Genomic DNA, 25,121 nt, shown 5'->3' on the forward strand with positions numbered 1-25,121 from the left:
TTTCTTCCAGTCACTTTTCTCTTTAGGCTGAAGTCCTTACCACTACTGATGGTCGTAAGGGATAAGCTGGGATCTCCTCCCATAAAGAAAACATTGAATTCCTGGCACCTACTGACTTACACCCTAATCCTGTCCCCACTGAAGGCAGCTCCATAGACCCTTTCTGCTTTGGCCGATGTGCCGAAAGGTTGGCAGAGTACTCAAAGTGCCAAGCGTTGGCACCTCACTCTCCTTAACTTTAATATCTTTGAGGGTGTAAGGTGCAGCATGCAGCAGTGAACATTCCCGGTACAGTAAAAGATCATCAAGTCCCTGAGCAAGCTGATGTGACTCCATTAAGTTCAAAGGAGAGACTCAAATTAACAACTCAATTTTAATAACATTGTCTGACTCAACTCGCTCTCCTGGTAACAATGTTCTTTCTCTTCTGATTAGAAAACAATCTCACCATAATTTTTCACTTTAAAGTAATATACTTTATGAATATACAACTACAGAGCATAGGAAATACTTGATTAATATGACATTCATAAATAAAGATGAATAATTATGTTTTCCTTGTTGCTTATAGTGTAAAGCACCAAACTTCAAAATGGCCTTTGAAAACTTTCCAATGAAAGACTCCACTCTCTAGCACACCGAGGTCAGAACCCGGCTCGTTCCTGGCTAAAAATAAAGGATTTTTTTTAATTGAAAAAAACAAGTAGGCTTGATCTAATCGGTCTGTAAGCAGAACCATGAGAAAAGCTAATGGATGCTGATAGCGATGGGAACGTTTAAGATAAAAAACATTTTAATATGCTGCCTTCACAATACTCTGTGATCAGACATGTCTGTGGTCAGACATGAATCACTGTTGGACTGATGAAGCGTGGCATATAGAGGAAAAAAAAAGTTTAGCAATAATGTATTACTAAAAACTGTCTTCCGTGAGCCCACTTCCATATGCTAAACACCTTCGCTCTCAGACACTCCAGTTCAGAAAAACATGCTTGTTCAGTAGAAGTCATAGTGTTAAGCATGAATTCAATCCCACAACGGTAAGTAGACACCTGCTTATTTCCGTGATTCCTGGGAGACTGAAATATGTTTTTAAAGTTGAGCAGAAGAAAGTCAGACAGATTAACAATGCTGTTCTTTTAGAGTGCTGGAGATTTACAGGTTTTTTAATTCTTCCAGGCTTTTATTAGACCAATTAAAACAATTTTCCAGATGGACCACTGACCTTGAAAAGCTCCCCTAAATGACAACAGGTCCCAGGTTTGCCCCATGCTGACGGCTCGAGTTATGAGACATGGGAAAGCATATGAAATCAGAGCCCGTAGTTACAGCAACTGTGCTAAAACAGCCTTTGTGGGCTTCTACTAAACAGCTGAAGAGGAAGTTCTTGAGCCCAGAAATTATCTGCTCCATTGCCCTGCAAACTAGGAGCTTGTGTGCTTAAGTGGGCATGGGCGAATGCTACCAAACAAACATGAAACGGGGGCACAAAACCGCTCACAGTTTCTGTGTGTGGTCCTGAACTTCCGTATTTCAAAAATCAGGGATCAGGTCCCAGAAGGTGCTGGACACTTGCCACAGACTGCCCGAGAGTGGTCAGGATTTTGCAGCCCTGGATCTCTGGGGAGAAAGATGGGCAGGAGGAAAAGCAGAGGAGATGTTTTTCAGTGCAGTGCCAATGGACGGAGGCTTGGAGCTGTGACCGAGGTTCTTGGGTCCTGCCACTCAACTTTCCTACTGGCCAAGCGAACTTTGCCTCGCACGTAGGAAAGGAAGAAGAGCACAGCAGAGATACACAGCTCTATCACTCATCCCTTTAACTGAAACAGCTCACAGAGTTTTGAGCTTTGAGTAATTCTTTAGGGCAACAAATGGATTATTGAGATATATTGAACCTTTTTTAACCTCTGCACACTGTGATGTGTGTTCGGCCCATCACTGTAGCCCCGAGTTCAGGAAACTAATAAATTAGCTGTAGATACAAGTGTTTTCTTTCCATGCTGGGAGGCAGGAAAATAGACATACTGGATAAAAATCTGTGCTGAATGGCTCATTCATGTTTAGTGTCATAAGGTGGCCCAAGTGCCTTTCCAGCGCCATTGTAGATGATCTGAAGGACATCTGTAACATCTCAGGCAGTCATTTCTCTATCCCTGTAGTGCGCCTTAGCAGAGCTGTAATATGCAGGAAGCAAGAAAATACTCATTTCTTGCTACGCTGGCTGGGGAAGTCTATGCCAAAGCAACTAATAATGTCAACCATATGGACAGCCCCAGAATTAGCAAAAGGCAAAAGTTTAAACTGCTAATACACAGTAGCAGTAACTATAACAGAGCTGCATACTCAGACTGCAAATAAAGGCCAAAATAGCTTCACTTCGATAAATTCCGTAATTAAGTCTGTCAACGGCTTCAAGGAACTTTTTAGATACTTGAAATATCACCAGAGTTGTTCTGCACTGCAATTCCCATCACCGAGGCTATCCAAGCCCATTCAAAGCCATGAGAAAGAAAGACAGATCTCATGCCCTGCCTAATGAAAAGCCATCTGGAGCTTAATTTCAAGGGTCCAAGTGTCCTGCAAGGGTTTATGGATAAATAAGCCATCGTCATCGACACTCGAACATCACCAATTTACAAAGGAATTAGAAATCATCAACACAATCGGTGACAATGTTCATTTAAAGGGACTTGGGATCTAATGTGGTACTCACACGGTCTCCTGGAGGCCCGTTTGGGCCAGGTGGGCCATCGGTTCCTGTTAAACCCTGTAAAACCAAAAAAGGTAAATGTGAAAAGAGAACTACAACAATAAGAGTTATAGGAAGTCCCTGTCACTGTCACCAACACAAATCATCTGGATGCCAAGCTCTCGGGAAAGCCTAACCATTTTATTTCTCTCTGTAATTAATCACAACGGAAAGGACCAGAAGGGACAGCATCAGTACCGTTCCCTGTGCATTGTAAGTGTGGATGAAAACCACCAAGTAGTCTTGTTACTGGGGTTTACTGAGTTGCAGCTTAGCTGTGGAAGCTGATTGAATGCTGCTTCTTGCCTGATGCAGAAGAAAATGTGCTGGTTAAAACCTTACCCAGACTCAGCTACCACGGCAGTAAGTTGGTAAGCTGGGAAAACTTGACTGTATGCAGTTGCCTGTCCAGAGCTGCCGGGCAAATCGCAGCCCAGTAATCAGCAAGCCTCGGCTAGTAAGTGTGACTGGATTTCTGAACTGAGGCTCAATGGGTTTGTTCCAGAAATGTTGACTGATGCCTGTATGTCTGCAGACCTGCCCAGTGCACCTCTGAAGAACTGCAATGTTTCATTGTAAGAGTGCAGTCCTATCAGTTATGCATCTCAGAATTGTTCTCGTACTCCTTAATTCACTCAAGAGATGCTTCCAACTCCTAAAAAATTTCTCCTGATATGCAAGACACATGTAGATCCAGGACACACTTTGCATCTCCAGTAGGTACAGAGAAAGTTGATGAGACATTTTGGGAAAACACCCACATCTATGTGAGATATTTAAAAGATCTGAGAGAAGGTGACAAAATACTCACATCCACTCCAGGCAAGCCAGGCAATCCGGCTTCACCAGCTCCTCCAGGCTTCCCTGGAGCACCTTTTGGCCCCTAAATCAGATAAGCAGGCAATTATTTTTAACATAATAACAAGAGAAATGTGGCGTACAGGCAAGAGACAAGAGGTTCATTTGATGTTGATGTGTTAATCTTACACCACGCAACACAGAAAAATGCCTGCAGAGAGATGAAACTTGCCATGAATCCATACCCAAATCCTAAATTCATTTCAGTGCTTTGGCTCAGTTACACATACAGTTACCCATAAGCTAGTAGAGGGGTAGAAAGGGATGGGGTAAGTGGCCCAAAGCGAAGAGCTATGCCACTTGGTACAATCTTCAGCACCCTTTGGCAAACCGAGGAGCTGAAGCAGACTCAGACTGATGCCAGAAATAACCATGTTTAAGTGGCTTGGTGCCAATTTTTGTTATACTGGTGATGGCCAAGCTTTATTTCAGGCATATCCTCCCCTAGTAATGAAGCAGGAGAACATGTTTGTCCCCAGGACCAGTGCTGAGCATCTCCACTCCTGTGTACCCCTGACGGAAATTCTGCTGCAGATCAAGAAGAAAGCCAAGCCAGTAAGTCTTAGCTCTTGCGTACTCCCTCCCTCTACAAAAGGATGAGCAAGTCAAAGTCAACCAGAAAATACTTACTGGTGGGCCTGGCAAACCAGGAGGGCCTGGCTCTCCCTAAATGAAAGAGAGAAGACATCAGTTTTAGTGCTGAACCTCTCCTTTCTGTTGACTATCTGCAACAGTGGTGTTCCCAACCATCATAGAGTGCAAGTCTCCCTTCATGCCCACGCCAAGATTTACCACACTCATTCTTATGAAGCTGATGTTCAGGATCAAGGATGAACCTGGGCAGCCTTTTCCACACCTAAAGCAGCAGATTTGGTGAAACCCACATCCTCAGCCTCTTAGAGAGAACCAGTGCTTCTGGATGGCACCCAACACTTGCAACTTTTTCCAATTATGCTTAGAAATTATTCATGCTTGGGCTTGTCTGCAAGTGGGGCAGAGAGGAAGCTGGATGGCTATCAAGGCTTTCAAACATCTTCCTGATGAAACAGAGAGATACAATGATAAACTCCAGCTATCCAGGACACAGTATGAAACTCTGGTACTACCAGGAGCTGGGGACTATCAGAAAGTGAAGAATGAACAAGCTGTCTACAATGATTTTCTTCATATGACTAAACTTCGACAGGAAAAGCAAATGAACAAAGCCCCCAACTGACTTCCACCTAATCCAATTGCACAATCTGGATTAAACTCAATTTTTATAAAATATTTTAGAAGTGCTCATTTTTTCCTATCCTAATGGAAAGTGGCTTTCAAGAACAGCATTAAAGGTGTGTGGAAGGCAATATTTAAAAAGTCTTTGAATCCCTCCTTCCAGCTCAGCCAGCTGGAATGTCATCCAGGAGCTTGCGTGGACCCCAGACAAGATATTTGTGCTTTATTGTTAGCTCTCGAAAGAGGCAATCATTTGTGAATAGCAGGAGCTTGACCGAAGCTTGGCTTCCCATCTCATCCCGCAGAAAAATCACTTCGTGTCCCAGTTCCAAATGTCTGGATGTTACCCTCCCCTCCTGGCTTTGGGATAAGCACACTAGATATTGTGAGAGGCTCAGGTATTGTGTGCGGGCAGAGGGGAAGGGGCATGTTGATACCCTGGAAGAAGAAAATCTATATGGAAAAAGGGTGGTTGTTAACAGAGCAAGGCTAGAAATAACACCACCCCCACCGTGGGCCTGATAATTAGGAGTTATAAGGCAGTAAGTAAAGGCATGGAATTTATAGCATGTTTCTATATTTACTGTGTCGGCAGTGGTGAAGTCTGGGGGCAAATCTCTCAAGACTGACTGCCTTGATTCGCTCAGGTGAGGATGCACATATTGCACTGCTGACCGACCACCACCCAGACCCCAGGGTCATTGAACAGAGGGATCTTTATGCTCTGGCTTGCTGAGGCAACTCCTTTGCTATCCTTTGCCCGCAGATTTTCCATAAATAGTTTTTATTATCATACGTGGGGAAGGTCCCCTGCCAAGGAAATGAAAGGAGCAGTTCTTTTGCAATGAATGGTTTGAAAAGGCAGTAGAGGTGATTTACACCCTCCTCCATCACTCGAGACTGGCAGCTCCTCGCATTTTTCCTTGCCTGTGCCATGGCAATCCACACAGCAAGGTCACAGCATCAGGAAAGGCGGTTCAGGACCATCTTAAACCTTGATTCTGCCGTTGCGGACCCCTGCGGGACTCTGCAGGAGCACCAGAACTTCAGTCGGCTGAATCAAAAGCCTAATCAGTTTTTATACCCCTAATGCCAGGTCACTAGGAATTAGAGGCAAAGGCTGTCAGCAAAAGGAAATGCTCTCCTGCTGCTACATGAGAGGGAAGGAAGTTTACTCTTTCTTAGCAAGTCAAGCCAGGAGACAAAAAGGCAGGGCTTGATTTTTGAAAAGTGACAATTGCTTATTAGCAATTTGGAGAATTACATCACCAGAAATAATTCACAGGAACCTGTCACTAATTCTTTTGATCATAACATGCTGTTTCTATTCTTGGGACGGAGAAATTTTGCTTGTTACTAAGTATGAAACGTGAAACATGTTAAAGGCTATAATTATAAAATATTTCAGAGGGACTTAATGTTGCAGCTCCCACTGAAAGGCAGGAACGAAAGCAGGAGCTTCTAGAAATTGTGCTTATGGGGTTCATCCAAGGTTTGTTTGGAGATATCCTGAATAATTCAGCTGTGTGTTATGCACTGCTCACAGTAAGGGACTGCTGAACACCTCGGCAGCACTCATCCAGCTCAAAGATCGTTCAGCGACTCTTCCCACATAGCATTCACCCAAAGCCACCTGTGAAGATGATCCAGCTGAAGTGGCTTTTACGGAGCTCAGGAAACTTGCATAGATACAGTCCAGAAAAGTTCTGATTGTGCTTTAAAGAAAAAAGTCTCATCGCTAAAGAAAAAAAATAAAATAATGGTTTCATTCTTTGCAGTGGTAGAATTGACACTACCACTCGGGCTCCACACGATCCTCTCCATGCAGCACTATGAAAATGCAGAGCAGTGCCAGATTTTATATGCCAAAATTTTTTGGAGGGTACTGCCAGAAAAACAGTAGCCCTGAAACTGGGAGGCTTCATGACTGTGCTCAACACTAGCCACAGCTCTGCATCTCTTCTCCTATGCAGTTCCTTGAATTCCATTGAATTGCAGAAACCATCTCGGCGCCTGTCCCTGAACAGCTGGACCATCTCACACGAACGGGGCACCTGACAACCTGTATCCATAGGAGGGATGTAGATCAAGTCTGTTCAAATGAGAGACTATTCCTGCATAGCCAAAACTCCAGACTCAAGCTGGAGCACCTTCAATACTTTACTCAACCATTTGACTCATTAGGACTAAGTTCTTCATATTAATTAGATGTTGTTATTTGGTCCTGTCCCACAGGGAGCCTTCCGAGGCTTTGAGCCGTGGATAAAAAGGCGTACGTTCATGCGACCAGCATCTCCTCAGGCTCCTGCTTCCAAGAGCGATCAGAAGTGATGCTGGTGCTGCTCCAGAATTAAGTTGTAAAGTCCTGTTGAAAGCAGGAACTGAACAACACAATTACAGGGATTTGTTTCTTTCTGCCTATACGCAGAAGTTGGTTGTGACTTGAAGTCTGAAGCGCTTCATCCCTCCCAAATTCTTCTTTTTCACTCTGTACAGAACACAGCCACCCTTTCCCGAAGCCCGCTGGCCACACAGACATCCAGCTGCAGTGACTCCAGGGGCTCACTGCTGTGAACGTGCATGCATGTCCTTTGCCCTCTTCCCCCTTAAGCCTTTACCGTATCATGAAAAACAGCGGAGAGAAACCGTTGAGGTACCAGGTCTGAACTTCTCACGTGACAACACCAGAGAGAGATTTTCAGTAAAACGGTCTCCATTAGTTGAAAGGACAGTTTAGAGGGAATAGCTGCAAATCAATGTGGTTCTCTCTTCAGACCAGCCTGGCTCACAGAGCCAGCTCACCACTGCAGACAAAAAAGCTCCTTGTTCCCATATACCAGGGAACTCATATATCTTTTTTTAACTTCTTATCCAAAAGAAAATGACCTGCATGGAATGAATAGATTTTTTCAAGGTTGCTTAAAGGCCCAATTCCAATAAACTTACTTTGGACAAGCTTTAAAAAACCCTGCCCTATTCCATAAGTAGCTTAGAGAGATAAACACTACTCAAACTGAACATCAAAATGGGAATCCGGCCTTTTGCAGCTGATGTGGTCTTGTTGAAGGTCCATCTAATGCTCTTTTTATCCACTGCCAACTACAGGACACAATTCAGTCCTTATCTAACAGATGCACAGAAGCAAAATTTTTCATTTCTACGGAACCATCAATTAGAAGTAATAGGACAAGTTTTTCTCCTCTAGTAAGTCCTGTGCCACATAGTCTTCTACCTCTGCAGGAGGTGTATGTATAAGGAACTGCTGGCTGAAATAAAGGGTGCCCGTTTCATTTGCCTTTTGTGCCACAAACGCAACTCATGTCTGAAAACACAAGACAGATTCTGACCTCTCACGTGCCAGCATAAGTTAGGGATAGGCATAATAACAACGATGAAATAAACCAAATATAAGTAAGAGCAGCGTCCAGTGCTGCATATTTGAGTTTCCTGGGGCATCTCTAGAAACATGGATGCTCTGAGGTGTCACATAAACCTCCCTCTCATGCAATGACTCCAACGCACGCACATTGTACACATGCACTCAATGGTATCATGTCCCCCCTGCCCTTCCTAGACACCACAAGAGAAATATTCTGCTTTGCAAGCAAGGTCATGAATCCATAGCTCTGTCCTGAACTCTCTCTTGAGACAAGGGGTTGATCTTGCAAAGAACCTGAGGCCACTTGGCACCTCCACTCGCTGTTCTGACCCTTGCAAAAGGAGGTCTCTTGCGAGTAGGCTGGGTGTCCAGGTCCATCCACCTCTGAAGGATGGCCCAAAGGCTAGGGCTCTGGAGAACAAGAGCAGCTTCTCTGCTCAGTTGGCTCTGCCTCCACTCCACCCCTCGCCCTCCCTCGGCCGAGCCTGCCCTCTGCCGCGCGGCACTCACATCTATGCCGTCCTTGCCAGATGGTCCAGGGGGTCCTCGTGGTCCAGGAGGGCCTTGTGGTCCTACTCTCTGAAAAGACTGGGGGGAAAAAGAAGAGTTTATTTTTACATCAGAGGAAACATATGGCTTAAATCAGAAAGCGATGGCCAAGTCCTACAGCTTAATCCTGAAATTGCACTAACCCTCCATCCCTCAGGGTCACCCACCATCCTGGGTGGACTCAGAGGAGCTCAGGACCAATACAAGGCTCTTTGGAAAACCCTTTTGACTGAGCACATCCTCTGGGCTCCCAGCTCGTTTAACTGGTGGCTTACGCTGGGCATCAAAGCTGGTCACTGGGAAGCGAATGGGTTTGGTTGTATAGGAAACAGTTCTCACTGCCTACAGGCACATTTCGTTTTGGGTAGAAGAGGAAATGAAAAACCCATGGAAAATAGGTGCCAAGTGCTTGGCATTTAAAATTAATTTGTAGTCCCAGTCTGATGGGGTGATGGAAGAGCCAAGCAGACACCGTTGAAGACAGGAGGAGAAAGGGAACGTCTCCTCTCCGAGCAGGATGCCATTTGAAAATCTGGGATTTTGGAGGAGGTTTGAGGTGGGGGGGAAGGAAAGAAAGGTCCAATAAATGACTTCTGTATGGAGAGGGCTCCAGAGAGCAACTTGCTGTAGCTTCAGCGAACAAAGGTTTCATTGTAGAAGCAGCTCTGCTTGCAGCAGATGAGGGCAGTGCTGAATTCCCAAGCCAGACTGCAAAAATTCCTCACTAACACAATGAAAAACCTCACTGAGGACTTAGTTCCCCAGGCAGTAATATTAACACCATACAGGGAAGTTTAATGTAGCTTCCTGCCTGAAGTGAGTGAGGGTTAAATATACTGTTTTATAAATGTAAAATTTGAAAATTGAGGGAAGGACTAAGAAATTCTGATTCAGATGAAGACCCAGATCAGGAGATCAGTCTCACAGGCAACCTATTACTTCACTGTCAAAGAAAACCGTTTCTCTTACATCACCAGGTCTCCCCTTTCCCAAGGCTTTCTTTCTCGTAACTGCAGCCCTGACTAGGAAGACAATACTTCTACAGAAAGTACAAAGCAGCAGTCTCTACACGTGAGGATACGATCTAAAAGCCTACCTACGCGGTACAAAACCAGATGCTCTTGCCAAGCGCTCCCTGTGTAACAGCACAAGCAACACACACGTTTTTAATAAACTTTAGACTAATAACCTGCCTATTGCCCCATTTCGTCCTGCAGGTATAATGTACACAGATCACAATCTTTTTCCCTTACAGACTTTTTTCTTGAGTCTAACACATAAATGAGGCTTTCTTACCTGAGCCGATGCTGTGGCTAATAGCTGACATAGGAAGAGAAGCCCAAGAGCGGAGAATCCAGCCATGGTGCCCAGGCTCTGCCTCTCCTCGTGCCTCCTGAGCAGCTAAACCGTTTACCCCTCCAGGATCCAGCAGATCCCTCCTCCTGGGTCTCAGCTTACAAACCAGGGGCTCCTCGCCTCCAGATAAACCTGAGGCTCCAGCCGGAGGGGCAGAGCTGAGGAGCACAGGCAAGAGGGGCTGAGCTGGGAGGAGAGCGGGGGTTTTGGAAGGAGGTGGGAGAAGGAGGGGGAGCAGCAGGCGGTCAGGAAGAGAAGCTCTCATTCATGCCCCGCTGGGCAGCCCCAGCCTTGAGCAAACAGGGAGGGAGCCTAAGGAAGGGCTGGACAGACACCCACAGGAGCAAAATTCGGCTGCTCCAGCTGGAAACACAAAGATGCTCCTTCGGGCTCATGCAGGCCATTTCTCAAAGCCCATCACCACCTCAGTGCTGGACAGGTAAAGAGCAAGAGAGTGAGTTACTCAGTGCCCGAGGCTACCTAACTTCGCTAGAGAAGTTAATATACCTGTAACAAGCGCAAGATGCACTACAGAAAAATGCCCTTACTGCTTTGTGAGATGCTTTATTAGCTCTGGAGGTGTATTCACATCTGGCTTTGTTGTTTGGGGTTTTTTAGGGAGATCTAAAGAACACCAACTGATTTGTTGAGAAAGCGATGAATCCTGACCAGAGGAGAGATGATTGCAGACAGAATCAAAGAGGAAGGAAAAAGGAGAAACATTCTCAGAGCCACAAAAAAAGAGAATTGCCTTTGAAATATTTGCAAGGAAGGAACAGGATGACAGGTCCCAGCTAGGTGATCCCAAATGGCAATATATTCACAAAGACACATCTACAAATAGCGTCATGCTTCCCTTTATCGATTACAGACCATTTCATCCAGAGCAAGGCTTGGAAGCCATCCAGAGCAAGGCTTGGAAGCAGAGAGGAACAGTGGCAAGATTCATCAGGGCTGACATGACATGGTTCATTTGGTTAGCAAGAGAAGAGCAGAAGTGGAAAAGCAAAGCTTAAAAAAAAAAAATACCAGGTTTTGCTTTGGCATCCTTACACCAGGTTTATATGAGCACATGGCGTGTGCCTGTCCAGCTCCCCAGCAGCCAATATTCCACCAACCTCAACAGAAGGATAAAGGGCTCAAAGATTTACAAAGCTCCTACAAGATTTTTTGGAACAGGCAACTAGGGACAGAAAGGGAGTGTGTATATGTCTTCAGATGGCTTCAAAGTAAATTGAATGCTTTATTAGACACCACAGATCCCGCAGGGGAGAGCAGCGCAGTCCCACGAACTGCTTCGCGCAGAGCTTGCACCTCCTCCTTCACACTGAGGCCAACTGACGGCAATGGGGAAGGCAAAGCAGATTCCAATTCCTCGGCCACACGTTGCTCATAGCAAGTCAGGGACTGGAGGGCTGCTGCAAGCAGAGCATCCCACACCTGGGAGGATGGCAGCACAAAGCCAAGACAGGGCATAGCGAAACATTTCAAAGCACATCATTAAACAAAGAGCATCTTTTCCCCTACAAACATTCACTGGCCACATTTCACAGCGAAATCACAGAATCACTAAGGTTGGAAAGGACCTTCAAGATCATCAAGTCCAACCATTAATCCAGCGCCACCATATTCCCTAAACCATGTCCTGAAGTGCCACATCCACACGTTTTTTGAACACTTCCAGAGATGGTGACTCCACCACCTCCCTGGGCAGCCTGTGCCAATGCCTGACCACCTTCTCAGTGAAGAAATTTTTCCTAATATCCAATCTAAAACTCCCCTGGCGCAACTTGAGGCCATTTCACAGCGGTGGAGGAAGGCTGAGCGTCATCTCTGCATGGAACAAGCAGCAGGTTTTAGCTCATGGTGAGCCCACCAGACCTCTGCTTGGGAACGCCAGACAGCCCTGTGCACCCACTCGCTGGAGGTGCCCAAGCACCAGCAGATATATGGCCATGTCCTTCCCTCAAAGATGAAAAAAACGTTAAGTGGAAAGTGGTATCCATTAAAGTCATGCTTTAATAGGTCACATTAATGTAACAGACTGTGATACAGCTCTGAGAGCCAGAAAACATCCTGTGTGCTTGCTGCAAACACCTACAGCCGCAACTCTAAACCTGATGATGACAGGGAATGGTTTGGTTTCAGCACTCCAGACGAGGGCTCCCAGTGAAATCCCATTAAACACAAAAACAAACCAAAGGTATATGATCTATGCCCCAGCTGAGCACATATTCACAATGAAAACTTCATTAAATAAGAAAATGACTATAAATCTGTACAAAAGCCACAATTAACAATTTCTTATGAATCTTTTATGAAAGAATTTTCACTCAACATCTTCAAGTATTTATATCTGTATTCTTCCTGGCTATTTAACTCCATTTGTTCATTAAAAAAAAAAAAGTAGTATTTTAAAAACATTAAAGCCTTTTTTCTAGCACATGTGTGACCATGAACACTAGATGTTAAGCTTGCAGACTTTTATTCCCACACACACGTATGTGGCATGCTGGATCAGGACCTACAGTCTGGGAAGGCAAGTCACTGATAAATTCCTTGAAAGATGAAGCTTCTCAAGAGCTGTAGCAGAGAGGAAAAACATTAACATGGCATAGCCTACTGCATCTGCTCTCTGGCAAGGCAGGCAAGCCTCTAGCCATCTCATACACAAAATAAACAGCACGTAAAAACCCCCAAACTAAAACAAACAATCTGAGCAAACAGCAAGTCCAGACCTTCAGGCTGTTGGAAACTGTTTCCTCTGCTTCATGAAACAGGTCCTCTGTTGTAAATCTCTAGGAGCAAAAGTGCTAAATTGTTTAACGCTCCTTCAGGCTCGGGTGAATACTCTGTAAGTCTGGCAGAATAGCTAACAGGGAGGTCAGGAACATTAAGGCAGGCAAATAGCTGGCAAGGTCTGAAAGTAAATTCTTGAGGGTTGTAAATAAATGAACCAGACAAGCGTACCCCCTCCAGTTAAAGTTTCAATTAATTGCCCCACAAAGCCCAGTGGTTTCCAGACATGCTGCACTCGAACATGCCCTCATTGTCTGACACGGTGATCATTAACAATAAATCAATCCTGCCCTAACTAGGAAGTGGGTTAAACCTGACACATCTAACTTCACGCAATGGGCCTGCGGAAGAGAGAGCCCCACCGGCCACTCACTGCAAATCAACGGCAAAGGCTGAAAAAAAATGCAATGACAAATATTTGTTCTACTTGGGTCATTGAGGAAGGAAGGCCTTTGAAGCAGTAACAGACATGAATATCTCTGGAAGATTATCAAGGGTCTGAGAGTGGTGGAGAAAACTGGGGAAGAGCTCTAGACAGCTTTATGCAAAGTCTGAGGGTTTTTCTCTTAGAAACCAGAAGACAATTCATATTCTTAACAGCTCTAACAAGCACTACAAGGCAACTTCTGCAGGAGATAAAGGGAACAAATTCCTCAGCACTTTGCACCCTAGAGAACAGTATGTGTACACAAAGGTTAATACTGGTCAGAGATAGGTTTTGACTATGCATTTTATCCCAGTCTAAAGTCAAACCTACTTTCTTTATAGGAGGAGAGGCAACTATACTCTTTCGTGATGTGAAATGCATCTACTCATCTCTCTCAGGCAAACAGCACCTTTGCCAGGAATAAATCTCCTGGGAAGGTACAGCCTATCAAAATAGCAAATAGAAGTTACATGGTAATAGAAAGGCCTGGCAAGTTAGGTCATGCTGTCTTACATTTAAAAAATCATGTATTTAATAAATATTTGACTAGTTCAAACAAGGAAACAGATCAGTTTTCCTCTTCCCTTTAAGAAGGGACATAATAGAATCAAAGCAAAGTGCAAAAATCCCTGTTGCTCCAAGATAGTCCTGAACATCAGATAACGAACAGGAACAGGACACAGTCTGTCTGTGAAGAGGACTAAATTAGAATTTTCCTCTTTAGGGTAACCAAGGGCTGGATCTCAGTGAAGTTACTACAGATGATTAAAAAAAGTGAGAGCAAAAATCAGACAGGGGCTAGCCTGGATCTGCCCAAAGTAAGTTTATTCTTCTGTGTACTTCCGCTATCCAAATCATTAAAGTTGGCTCCCAGCAGTTAGGGCAGCATCATCTCTGCTTGCTCAAGGGCTTGCTGTGCTCGTCTTACTCTGCTGATGAAGAGCAGGTATCAGGTTCTGCTGCATGCTCAGAGCTTTCAGGTTTTTGTGTTACAACCTCAGCACTGTCTTCTTCAGGACAAGTGGATTCCATGCTCTGCTCAAGACTCTCTGGAGCTTGTTTCTTGCCTATGACTTCTGTTTGCTCTTTTTCACTTGCATTTTCTGCCTTTTTATGCTGTTCCACCCCATCTACCTCACTTTTGCCTCCCAGGAGAAATGTGCTGTTGCAGCAGTGCTGACCACTCCTTGCTGTGAATTGATCTCCACTTGACTCCAAGCCATCACTTACTGGACAAGTCCAGCCAGTCTTGGGGAGCCTGGAACCAACTGGGGTTCTCACAGCCCCACCATTTGCATCACCATCGCCCTTCTCACTTGTCACTTCCACAGTTGCGTTTTTCTCACTGACATTTTCTTTTTCAGCCTCAGTGTTTGCAACAGATGGATTTAATGTGGCACTAGAGGCAGAGGGCCTCATGTTCAGGTTTATGGCCAAGTTGCATGCTTTGCTTCTTGATGTTCTTTTATCAACTTTCCTCCGTTTTACAGCTGCATCAGCAGTCTCTGGCACTGTTGAGTCTTTGGTGCTTGCATCATCTTCTTTCAGTGTTTCCTGGTCCTCTTCTGCTTGTAGAAGTGGAACTGAGAAGGGTATTTCTGCATCAATTGCACATTCTCCCAGATTACGGGAAATGTTTTCAATATCAGTAGGGCTTTTCAATGGTCCACTCTTTTTAGCATCTGCCATATTTGCATCCAGTTTTCTCTTCTTGCTCTCCTTTGTGCAATCATTCTCTGCTGTATCCTGCACTTCTTCAGCCTCACTGTTTAAATTCTCCTCCTCCTGCTGGGTAAATGAAGCCTCTTTCTCCTCTTCACCATCTCCGCCCTTCAAAACACATTCACTTATCTTCTCTTTTACATCTTCATCATTCACTTTAGGCTGCAAGTCTGCAGCATCTCCAGCTTTCCATTTTTCCTCTAAAGACTGGTTCAGATCCTCTTCCACAGAATCATCACTTTTTTTACCAGGAGTCTCCTGTTTATCTTCAGCCTTTTGGTGCAGCTGTGACTTGGCAGAGCATGGTCTGTACTTCAAGAGTCTGTCGTGTGGCCCCCACACAAAGCTGCCTCGAGGTCTGAAGTGTTGCCAAGCGTAGTGGACTAGTTCTCTTCTCTTCCGTTTGCTTCTGATTGTGAACAGAAAGTAATCCAAGGCACTTCTCTTGACATTTGGTAATGTCTCCTTAACAAGAGTTTCTGTTAGGAAAAATTTTACCAAGTGCACTTGGTAGTGTTCATATCCCATCTCCCCCAGGCACTTCAGGATGCGAGTAATCCGCAAATTGTTGTGGCTGAACCTGAACAAAACAGAGAAGCAAAATTGTTAAGTTAAAGTCTTACAAGTCACTATGAACCTCCAGGGTATCTGCAAAATGTTTTGTGCGTTACTGACTGTGATCTATTAAAGACTATTTGACAATGCAGATGGGAGTATAAGCAGGCTCACTTTTAAAGCACCTACTGTCTGCCTTCAGCAGTACCTTCCCAGCCCTTCTTGAGCTGCTAGGATTAATCATCTCAACTGCTTGGAAAGATTCTGACTTCCTGCATCACCCACCAGTTGATAACAGCCACCATATTGGGTCAGACACACCAGTCCGTGCAGCCCAATACCCTGTCCCTGACAGTGACCCTGCAGGGTAAGCCTACAGAAAAGTATAAGAATAGAGACATGTAAGGACGCTGCCAGAAATTCATGACTTAGGGACTTAAGCTAGATGCAGCTTTCTTTCCCTTTTTTTTTTTTTTTAAATACTTGACAGTATTCAAGTTGGTTTTTCTTTCTGTGAGTAAAAAGTGTTTTAGACCCCTTGCTAATATCATTAGGGGTACTAGAATATGAAGGGTCGTTACAATCTTTATGATAAGACCCACAATAATATAAAAACATTACCATCAATTTGCAGAGAGCTTTTCAACCAAGGATTCAAAGCATTTTACACATGTTAAGGCACCTTTATAAACAATCAGGGAAGCATATGGAAACACTCCTATCTTGTAGTTTAACAGAATACTACAGAGGCAATTTGCCTACCTGTGAAAGTGTTTCAGTGATTCCTGCTTAAAATATGGTTTTAAACACAAGCTTTGCTACAGCAATTATTAACATCTCCAAGTCTGTACTTCATACTTTAGGAGACCAACATGAAGAATGCCTGCTGTTAACAGCTGCACTGGATACAAAAGAAAACCAGTCTCAGATGGTTTACTTATTATACTTGTCAGTTATTAAAGTGACAGAGGGTGTGATGACCTACAGTCAGAGGCTGAGCCAAGTCAAAAACACTTCAGCTAGCTAACTTTTTTATAAACAAAAGCCTCCATTCCTCAAGGGCTGAGGATTTTCTTGACTGACTGTTTTTTTTCTTCTCAAAGTAGTGCCTGGCTGTAGTAAGTGACCAGCAGCGTAAACAGAGACTCACCGGTTCAAGTTTTGAAATCGTTCAACCCAATTCTCTGCTCTCTTAAGTTCTCCAGTTTCCTCGCTGATCAGAACGATTCCATAAAATCTTAGCATGAGCTGATAAGCACGTATAAACCTTTGCATAACTTCCTTGGACTTCTTAAAGGCCTGAAAACAAGATAGACCAATGAGTAAAGGTGCAACTCCCAAATTACCTGCACAGTTTAAGTGGCACCCGAATTATACACAAGGCTTGATTATATGACTAAGGATTTCATTTGCTGGTGTAGCTACTGCAGACACAAGGCAGACAAATGCTTAACAAGCGCTTGAGTGAGCTCCATTCACACTAGGGCCCCAATGTAAAAAAAATAGACTTCAAATATAAGGCAATTACGGAAAATCCTAACATCCTTCAGATCTCAAAAAAAAAAAAAAAAAAAGACAAAAGCTTTCAATACCTGGATTTCTTGGCACGTGAGTGGTTTGGCACGCCAGTTCATCCCATGTTCACGTAAAGGGAATAGCCTGAAGAGAAAGAAATTTTCAGCCCAGGTAAGTAAAGATGACATCCTCCCAAGGTAACCATTTTGTTAAAACTAAAAAGGATTCCAAAAACTGTGGAAAAAATATTCCAGAAATCACAAGTTATCTCTTGGAGACCTCACATCCTTATGGACACAGAAGTAGTTTACTAGATAATAAATAAATCCCTCCCATAAAAGCATTGTCTACACCAATGGTAACACCACACTTTGCTAATCTGGATCTCGCTCGTTGCCCCAACACTTTGTTCTGCAGTACGCTCTAACACCCAGTATGACTGAGATCTATTGCCATGGCTGCACTGGAAACCCGTCTTCAGGATTTCCACTGCACTGTTTCCAGAAGAATATAACTCAGTAAAAATAAAGTGGACAGAAGTTTCACTCAAGAATAACTCTGGGTCTTTCAGGTGAGTTCAGGAACACAGCTACAACTGACTCTTAGGAGAGGCACAACATTCATGCAGACAGTTTACCACTGTATGTAGGAATGGTTTTCTTCCAGAACTTCATAGTTGTCCCACCAAGACTCAAGCAGAGTTTCAATATGCAAACCTGAAAAAGTCAGGCAAGAAGAAATGACACCAAATGAAAATGAAAGTTAGCCAGTCACCCAAGGTGGCTCATTATCCAGAGCCAGGTGTTCACATGCAGGCATTAGCTTCTCTAACTAGACAACCATCCTGGTAAGTGAGAAAAAAACTTTATTTTTCTACCACCAAACAGAAAATTAAGAAACATACAGCAGGAACAAGGACATTTTAAAAAGGAAATTCTTGTTGGGTGTTTTTTTTTTGTTTTGGTTTGGGGTTTTGTTGTTTTGGTGGTGGGTTTTGTTTCATTGGTTTGTTGGTTTTTTTAAATAATTACCCCACATGCTACTCTTTCATCAATTCATCATTTCATCAGTAGATCAAGCTACTCTTTCATCAGTTCAGCTGGCTGCAGCAGAGTTGCATCAAACCGTCATCACACAAGGTACTCACCCTGGGGCAAAAAACAAATCTCATTTTTATAAAAGCTTAAGTTCCACATCTCTTCTTCCTCCTCATTTTCTGATTCTATCAAGCCCTGGAGATGAGAACAAAAAGTCAACATGCAGCAATCTTTTAAAAGGCCATATACACTTCAACACTTCTTGCTTTCCCTCACGTTTCATAAACATTTCAAGATAAATCCTTGATATATGTTTTGGGAAGTAACAGCTTGTTTCTGATGCACCCACACGCGCATCATCCCTTCCCCCTCACAAATGAATCCTTTAAAGGTTCTGAGCCTGACCACGTAAGAAAAAAGGGTGCACTCAAATCTAGAAAGTATTTCTGAACTTAGCATGCGATGAGGAAGAGCCACAAGAGTATGAGCATCATCATTTAGTCCATACCGGGTAACGATGTCTGTATCTCTGCAAGTCTTTTGCTGCATTCCAGTTGCGCCTCCCTGAGACCTAGGGTAAAAGAGCCAGATCAGAGATCCAGAATAAAGCTGTCTTCTGAAGAGAGAAAAAAAAAAAAAAAAAAAAAAAGAAAAAATCCACTGGCTGAATTCAGCATCTGTCATGCATGTTCCCCTGCCTATTGCTCTCCTGTGCCCTCCACTCTGCACTCCCAGCACTCCCGAAAACAGGCAGTTTGTTACTGCAGTTGTTCCCCTGCATTCGTGAAGACAACTTTGGACTAAAAGAAGTTCACACCATCTCCTTTAACCAAAACATTTCTCTTTTTTCCTAGTCTTATTAATCAAGGTCTTCATGTTTTATGCATATCTTTTATCCCAGCTGGGTTTTCCTACAGAAACGGTCAGAACTAGCTGGAAATCCCAAATATTAAAATGTCATTTTCTTCCTTAACTGAAAGGTTTTAAAACGAGACAAACTAAGCCCTGCCCATGTGTCTGTGTCTGAGTCACTGTATACCCTAGTCAAGACAGAGATCAGACTTTAAAATGGTAGAATTTAAGGTGCAGAAATATCCCTTAAATTCAAGATTCTCATTCCCTGTAGACATTATTGAAATAAAGTTTTCTTCGTCTTTGCTTTATGCTGGAGAGCAGCCTTGCTAATTTAGCACCATGCTGATCTAGACAGTGGACAGTAATAGAGCCACATGGTCACATTAGATAGTTATTTTATTGAACTTCTGTTCCAATCATCATCTTCATTATTGCTCATCTCTCCAAGTAATCAAACTTTATGCCAAGCCTACCTGAAAACCCCTCTGAAACAGCGGTGACGAATTTGATCTTTGCTCCTACAAATAAAAGGCATTTAGTTGAAACATTTTGAAACCAAATGTCACTAATGAAATAAAAAAATATACAAAATACCCACAGCAGTGACTCACATGATCCCTATTAGTTGCCAAGTGATAGATTTACCTAGTTACAGCTGAATGCATTTGATTTTATTCATAATTCAAATTGCTATAGAGAAAAACCTGTGGTGCCACATCTACCTGACAATTAGGTGTCAGGTTCTCCTCACTACACAGATGTGCTAGATTTAACTCCAAATGTAGCATTTAGACAGAAATCACAACCAACTTCATTTCTTCCTCTGAACTCCAGGGAAATAAAAGTTGCAAGTAGGACTTAATTTAAAATGCATTTTAACTGAATTGTATACTTCTTTTTTCACCATGAATTACTACAATTATAAGAGATTTTGTTACTCTTCACAAGCAACACAGACAGGTTTAGTCTTGCTGAGTGCTGAACCATCTTGTCCCAAACCATGAAAGTGCTTAGAAGTGTTCTGTCAAGGCAGAACCACCAAAATGAACAAGACTGCTCATGAGTAAAAGGAGGCACCCAATGCAAAGCACAGCGCAGTTAGAGCGTTCAACGCCCGCTCACAGCCAAGAGCAGGGTCTCTGTGGAACAGGGATAGGATGTGCAGACTCTTGCAAAACAAGCATTTGAAGAAACTTAGAAGAAAGCAGCAGCAAATGCTCTCCTAATTTATTTTTTAACTTCATTTGATGCTTGTTAACCTCATTTGCCCAGAGAAAAATAAAAAAACCAAACCCACTTTCTAGTGAACCCCAATCACTGGTTCATTAATTATTAAGGCAGGAACTGGATGAGATTTTATAACACCTTGTCATAATGAAAGCAGCCATTTAGCTGCCCTGTTGATTGTCAATACTTACAATTTATGAAACACGCATAGCATTTGGGAAATCAAACCTTTATCCATAGAGGGAGGTCATCAACACAGAATTATTTTTAAAAAATTTTAAAAATACATTTACACACTATGATTCCCCCATACTTGGGTGACAGGAATTAAAAAAAGCTCAAGTTGTTTTTTAAATGTAGTAACTTGTGATGACCTAAAATAAAGCCGGTCTACGTTGCAACACATTTCCATTTTATACATGACAACACCGACCAAAATAGGTTGCAGAACTTCCCACAGCCACATGGCCCATATGGGATTAGAAATCCAAGTGCTGGTGTCCATCCCCAGAATCTACCCAGACTGCAGAAACGCACACAACTATAAAAAAGCTTTGCTACACAGCTAACATTTGGAAAAAAAAAAGTGGCTGCAAACACAAGACTAAGAAATATGTTCAGCCAGAACAGATCAATACTATTCTTTTGTTCAAGATGTAAGCAGAGACTGGGATTCAGCACTTTGAAATTCATCAATACTTTTGACTGTAGCTTTTGAAGTCCAAGGATGAAATTCTGATACATGTGGAATTAATGAAAATTTTGTTCCCAATTGCAGAAGAATCAATTTCCAGATATTCTTTACACTTAGGGTTCTAAAATAACATCCTTTGACACAGTCAGGTGGGACAGGCTAACAGCAGACTGGCTCCAATTTTGAAAAAGAACTGGTTTGCTGAAGAGTAAGTGTACATACAGAGACAGATGCAATCCCACGCTGCAAGGTGCTGTAAGGCTTGTCTAGAAAGAAGCTATATCCAGGAAAAAGGCATTCTGGAGCACAGCATTAAAAAGAACAAGATGGTGAAGCAAAGTGAGCAAAACTCAGCCCTCCCTCCAAGCAGATGTTGTTCCTGCATCCCTATAAACTTCTATTTACGCGACACAAAAACATAACTTTCCTTTTCCTTCCACGTTAGAAAGACAAACTAAACTGCAAGACTGAAGCTTGCACACATAAATCTTATTTCTCACAACACTGACAGGCAACCCAAGTTTGGAGGTTTCTCCCTCCAAACTTGCAACACATCAGTCAGAACACGCGTTGCTGTGCAGAGCGTGAAGCAAGCAGAGAACAAAGCCAGGAGGGGGTAACACGCATACTGGGCTGAAAACTGGAAACCAGCCGCAACCAAAAGGGATGTAAGAACACGCAGATTGTGAACAAGACACAGGAACGAGAAAGATGACAGAATCCTAGAAGAGTGATCAAAACCTTTTGTTGATGAAGAGTTAGGAGAAGGCAGAACTACTATTAAAACATGGATCTGAGCAGCGCAACATGAACCCCGTGCATTACAGTAGACTAAGAGGTAACCTTTTTAAAATGAGCACAAACCCCAAGGTCTTCAACGTTACTTCTCAGAAGCAAAAAGCACTGAAAGGCAGAAGTGTTGAAAAGACACACCTGCCGGAATTTCGAACTGCTAATATGGAGTATTTGCAAAGACACAAGTAAAATGCAAGGACAGAAGTGGAAATTTAAGTTAGTTTTGAAAGTGCGGAGTGCAAATAATAATATAAAATCCTCTAACCTCAATATTGAATAAAAACATTAGCAGCTTCAGCCATAAAGTATACCATCTAGGCTGAGGGGAGAAGAATAAGAATTAGTGTAATATAAGCAGAAGTAGGAGTTAATTTTGGAAACTGACTCATGCCTTTGGCGGGTTGTAAAGGCATAAATGGATAGCAGAAGATTTACTGTTTCTTTTTGTATTCATTCTCACTGGCCTTAAAAAAATTTTCAAGCACTGTCAGACAGAGGTGACTACACATTCATCACTGAAAGAAGAACTTCTCTTTAAAGATGCAGAACAATATTCCACGGGCTGTTAAGTCTCAGGGACAACATCCTCCTTTGTAAGGCAAAATTCGAAAAGTCCACTCACTGGAGTGAAAAAATGGTCCTTGCTTTTACAGTTGTCACAATCCAGAAGTTGCTCTAAGGGAAAAAAAAAGATCTGAAGAACAAACACATTCAAAAAGAATAATCTGAATGTTCTGGAGGCATTAAAACTTTTGAACAAAGCCAGAAATCCAGCAATGTACAAAAGAAAATCAACAGCGCGCCCTCAAACAATGCAAAGCACTTCAAAGGAAATCCCTGCCTCTGAAGCGTTACAGCTATTCTGCCCAAAATACCTGTGACCTTTCACAGATCTGTGTGCACAGCTAAGGCCTAACAACATTCCCTGCAGTAAACGCCATGAAGATGCAGGAGATGTGCGTGGGCACGTCCATCTGCTGTATCTCAACTTCGATTTTGTGTGCAAAGTATAGAGTGCGTAATTTTGTAGGAAGTCATGAGTGTTTGGAATACTATGTTGCACAGAATTTTGTTTTTTAAGGGAGGTTATTTTAATATCTTAATGCTAATGCCAAACTTTATTTTTTTAATAAAACTCATTTAAAGTGTATTAATTAGAAAGCTTTATCTGCCTATTTATATTCTAAGAATACAGAAGAGTCACCAAAATGAAACTCAAGTGAAAGATTAGTTTCCCTTTCCCCGAAAGGGGAGGAGCTAAGTTTAAGGACTGTAATGTGTTTTGACTGACCCGGGAAATACTGAAAAATAGAGATGCAGTTTGGCATTTGCCAAAGCAATGCTATAGAAGAAATTACTGACCCTCAATGTCAAACTCCAAAACACTGATGCTAAAGACAGGGACCTTATCTAAGACTAACATCTCCTTTTATTTCAAATTAACATTAAGGCACCAGACACAAGTGTTCACATTTCGCAGCACTACCTCACTCATCATAACTGCACACATACCTGCAGTTTTTAAAACATCAGTGGGTATTTTTTTGTTTTCAGAGTTGCTCTAAATATGCTCCCTAGGAAAAAAAACCCCACACATCTAAAAGAAATAAAAAGTTACAGCTCATTTTTAAAAGTGAGATGTTACGTGACGGCTTTTTATCGATGCCACGAAAGAGCATATGAAAGGCCACCATACAAAGATGAGGACAGCCACAAAAAACTTAAAAGTGCTTTTAAGGAGCTGCTGAAGAACATCAACGTCGTAACATCACACCCAGCAGCCACCAGAACGCAGTGAACAGGCAGGTGCCACACAGAAGACAAAACTTGTATTTAGGGGATAAACTACCGAGATCATAGGGAATGTTGGGGGGAGGGAATATTAAAACCCAGCTCATGACAGTCTAATGAAACTTAAGGGGTCAGAAAGTCCCTGCACACCTCTGCCTTCGCCGCCCCGGAGCTCATTTCTGAGCGGGCCTCAGGTCGTTCTCCTTGAGGACTTACTTCATCAAGAAGAGGACAAAACTACACGTTAGTGACGGCTGCCAGGACAAAAACCCCTCTGACTTCTTTTGAGTATTTTAAGCTGCTCCAGTTCCTGCGAGTGAATTAGGACACCAGAGAGAAAGGGCCCAAATACACTGCCAGCATGCACCGTGGGGGCTGGCAAGATGCACGACATAATCCCAAGGGCTGCGGTAACCGAGGGCGCCCGCCCGGCCCCGGGCCTGCCGGAGGGCTGCCCTCCCCGGGGAGAGGGACTCGGCGCGGAGCAGGCTGCCTCAGCCCGTCCCGCCCCGCAGGCTCTGCTCTGCGCCGCGCTCCCGCCCCAGGGGCCCCCGCGCCCCCCGGCACCCACCTGGGCCTGCCGGGAGCCCCGCGCCCAGCTCGGCACCGGCTGCTCCCTCGCGCCCTCCAGCTCCTCCCCGGCTGCCGCCTCCACTCCCTCCGGCTCGCCGCCTTCGTCGCCGTCGCCGCCGCCGCCGCCGCCGCCATCCTCCTCCTCTTCCTCGTCGTCATCATCCTCCTCCCAGGTGGAGTCGTACCTCCAGAAACACGCGTCGTCCTCCGCCTCATCCTCCTCCGGCCTGAAGCCGAGCCAGGCCGCCATGGGAGCGCGGCGGGAGGCGACGGAAAGGGAAAAGGAAAGGGAAAGCGAAAGAGGCGGCAGGGCCGCCCGCCCAGCACAAAGCCCGGGCACGTGGGGGGGGCGGAGGAGGAAGCGCCGGCACGTCCCGCCCCCTTCCTGCGGCACCGCCCCCCACCGGTCCCTGCGCCCGCCCCGCCCCTCTGCCCGTTGCTTCACGCAGCCGGGCGCCGTGGCGGTTCCGCCGCCGCCTCCGCGGACCTTTCCCTTCGGCGAGGCCACCTGAGGCGACAACCGGGAGCAAACGTAATTCTGCCCTTTTCCACCCGCCCCGGCGCTGGACAGCAGTAAGGGGCCCTGGCCAGGCCGTGAAGCCCCCACGCCTCTCTCCAACAACCCAACGCCAATGGGTTTGGAAACAAGCTACTGCAGCAGCGGGAGCTTTCCCCACTCTTCCTTTCCTTCAGCGAGTTCAGCAAGACACTTGTGTTTCACTTCGCCACACGGCAAACACACACCCCTTCTCATGAACCCCCATATGCATCCATTCCTGTAGGTAACAACAATCTTCCCCAGAAGCCAGGAGTCGGTGGAAGGGAAGGGAGGAGCGTGCTGCCGCACTCGGGTCATTTAAAGCGTTTACGTTTTCCAAGTATCTAACTTCACAACCAACGAATTCCTGAAAGAATCTGTATTGCTGGATTGATCATGAAATCCCAAGCGGGCTCTCCCTGCTTCAAGGGCGGTGTCAAGAGACGGCACCAGCACACATTAACGTTGACACACCTGTACTTTAAGC

General features: G+C 44.2%; 2 protein-coding genes across 2 annotated transcripts in view; both read right to left on the reverse strand.

The window, feature by feature from the left end:
- The window catches only part of COL9A3 (collagen type IX alpha 3 chain), a gene marked incomplete at both ends in the record, with an annotated part of 39,762 nt that extends 29,650 nt beyond the window's left edge, over window positions 1-10,112 (reverse strand). Inside the window, 5 exons of the mRNA XM_082007027.1 lie at window positions 2,714-2,767; window positions 3,561-3,632; window positions 4,238-4,273; window positions 8,712-8,780; window positions 10,047-10,112. Coding sequence (XP_081863153.1) covers window positions 2,714-2,767; window positions 3,561-3,632; window positions 4,238-4,273; window positions 8,712-8,780; window positions 10,047-10,112 — 297 coding nt within the window. The remainder of the gene's footprint in view (window positions 1-2,713; window positions 2,768-3,560; window positions 3,633-4,237; window positions 4,274-8,711; window positions 8,781-10,046) is intronic.
- A 4,144-nt stretch (window positions 10,113-14,256) lies between these two features.
- OGFR (opioid growth factor receptor) lies at window positions 14,257-24,346 on the reverse strand (the record flags this gene model as incomplete). The annotated part of the gene is made up of 8 exons (XM_082007147.1): window positions 14,257-15,634; window positions 16,760-16,908; window positions 17,202-17,268; window positions 17,762-17,840; window positions 18,272-18,356; window positions 18,670-18,732; window positions 19,490-19,534; window positions 24,095-24,346. The coding sequence occupies 8 exons, from the start codon at window positions 24,344-24,346 to the stop codon at window positions 14,257-14,259; spliced, it is 2,118 nt and encodes a 705-aa protein (XP_081863273.1).
- Window positions 24,347-25,121: the final 775 nt, after the last annotated feature.

Source organism: Phaethon aethereus (genome assembly GCF_964289735.1).
Source record: "Phaethon aethereus genome assembly, chromosome: 16".
NCBI classification, from domain to species: Eukaryota; Metazoa; Chordata; class Aves; order Phaethontiformes; family Phaethontidae; genus Phaethon; species Phaethon aethereus.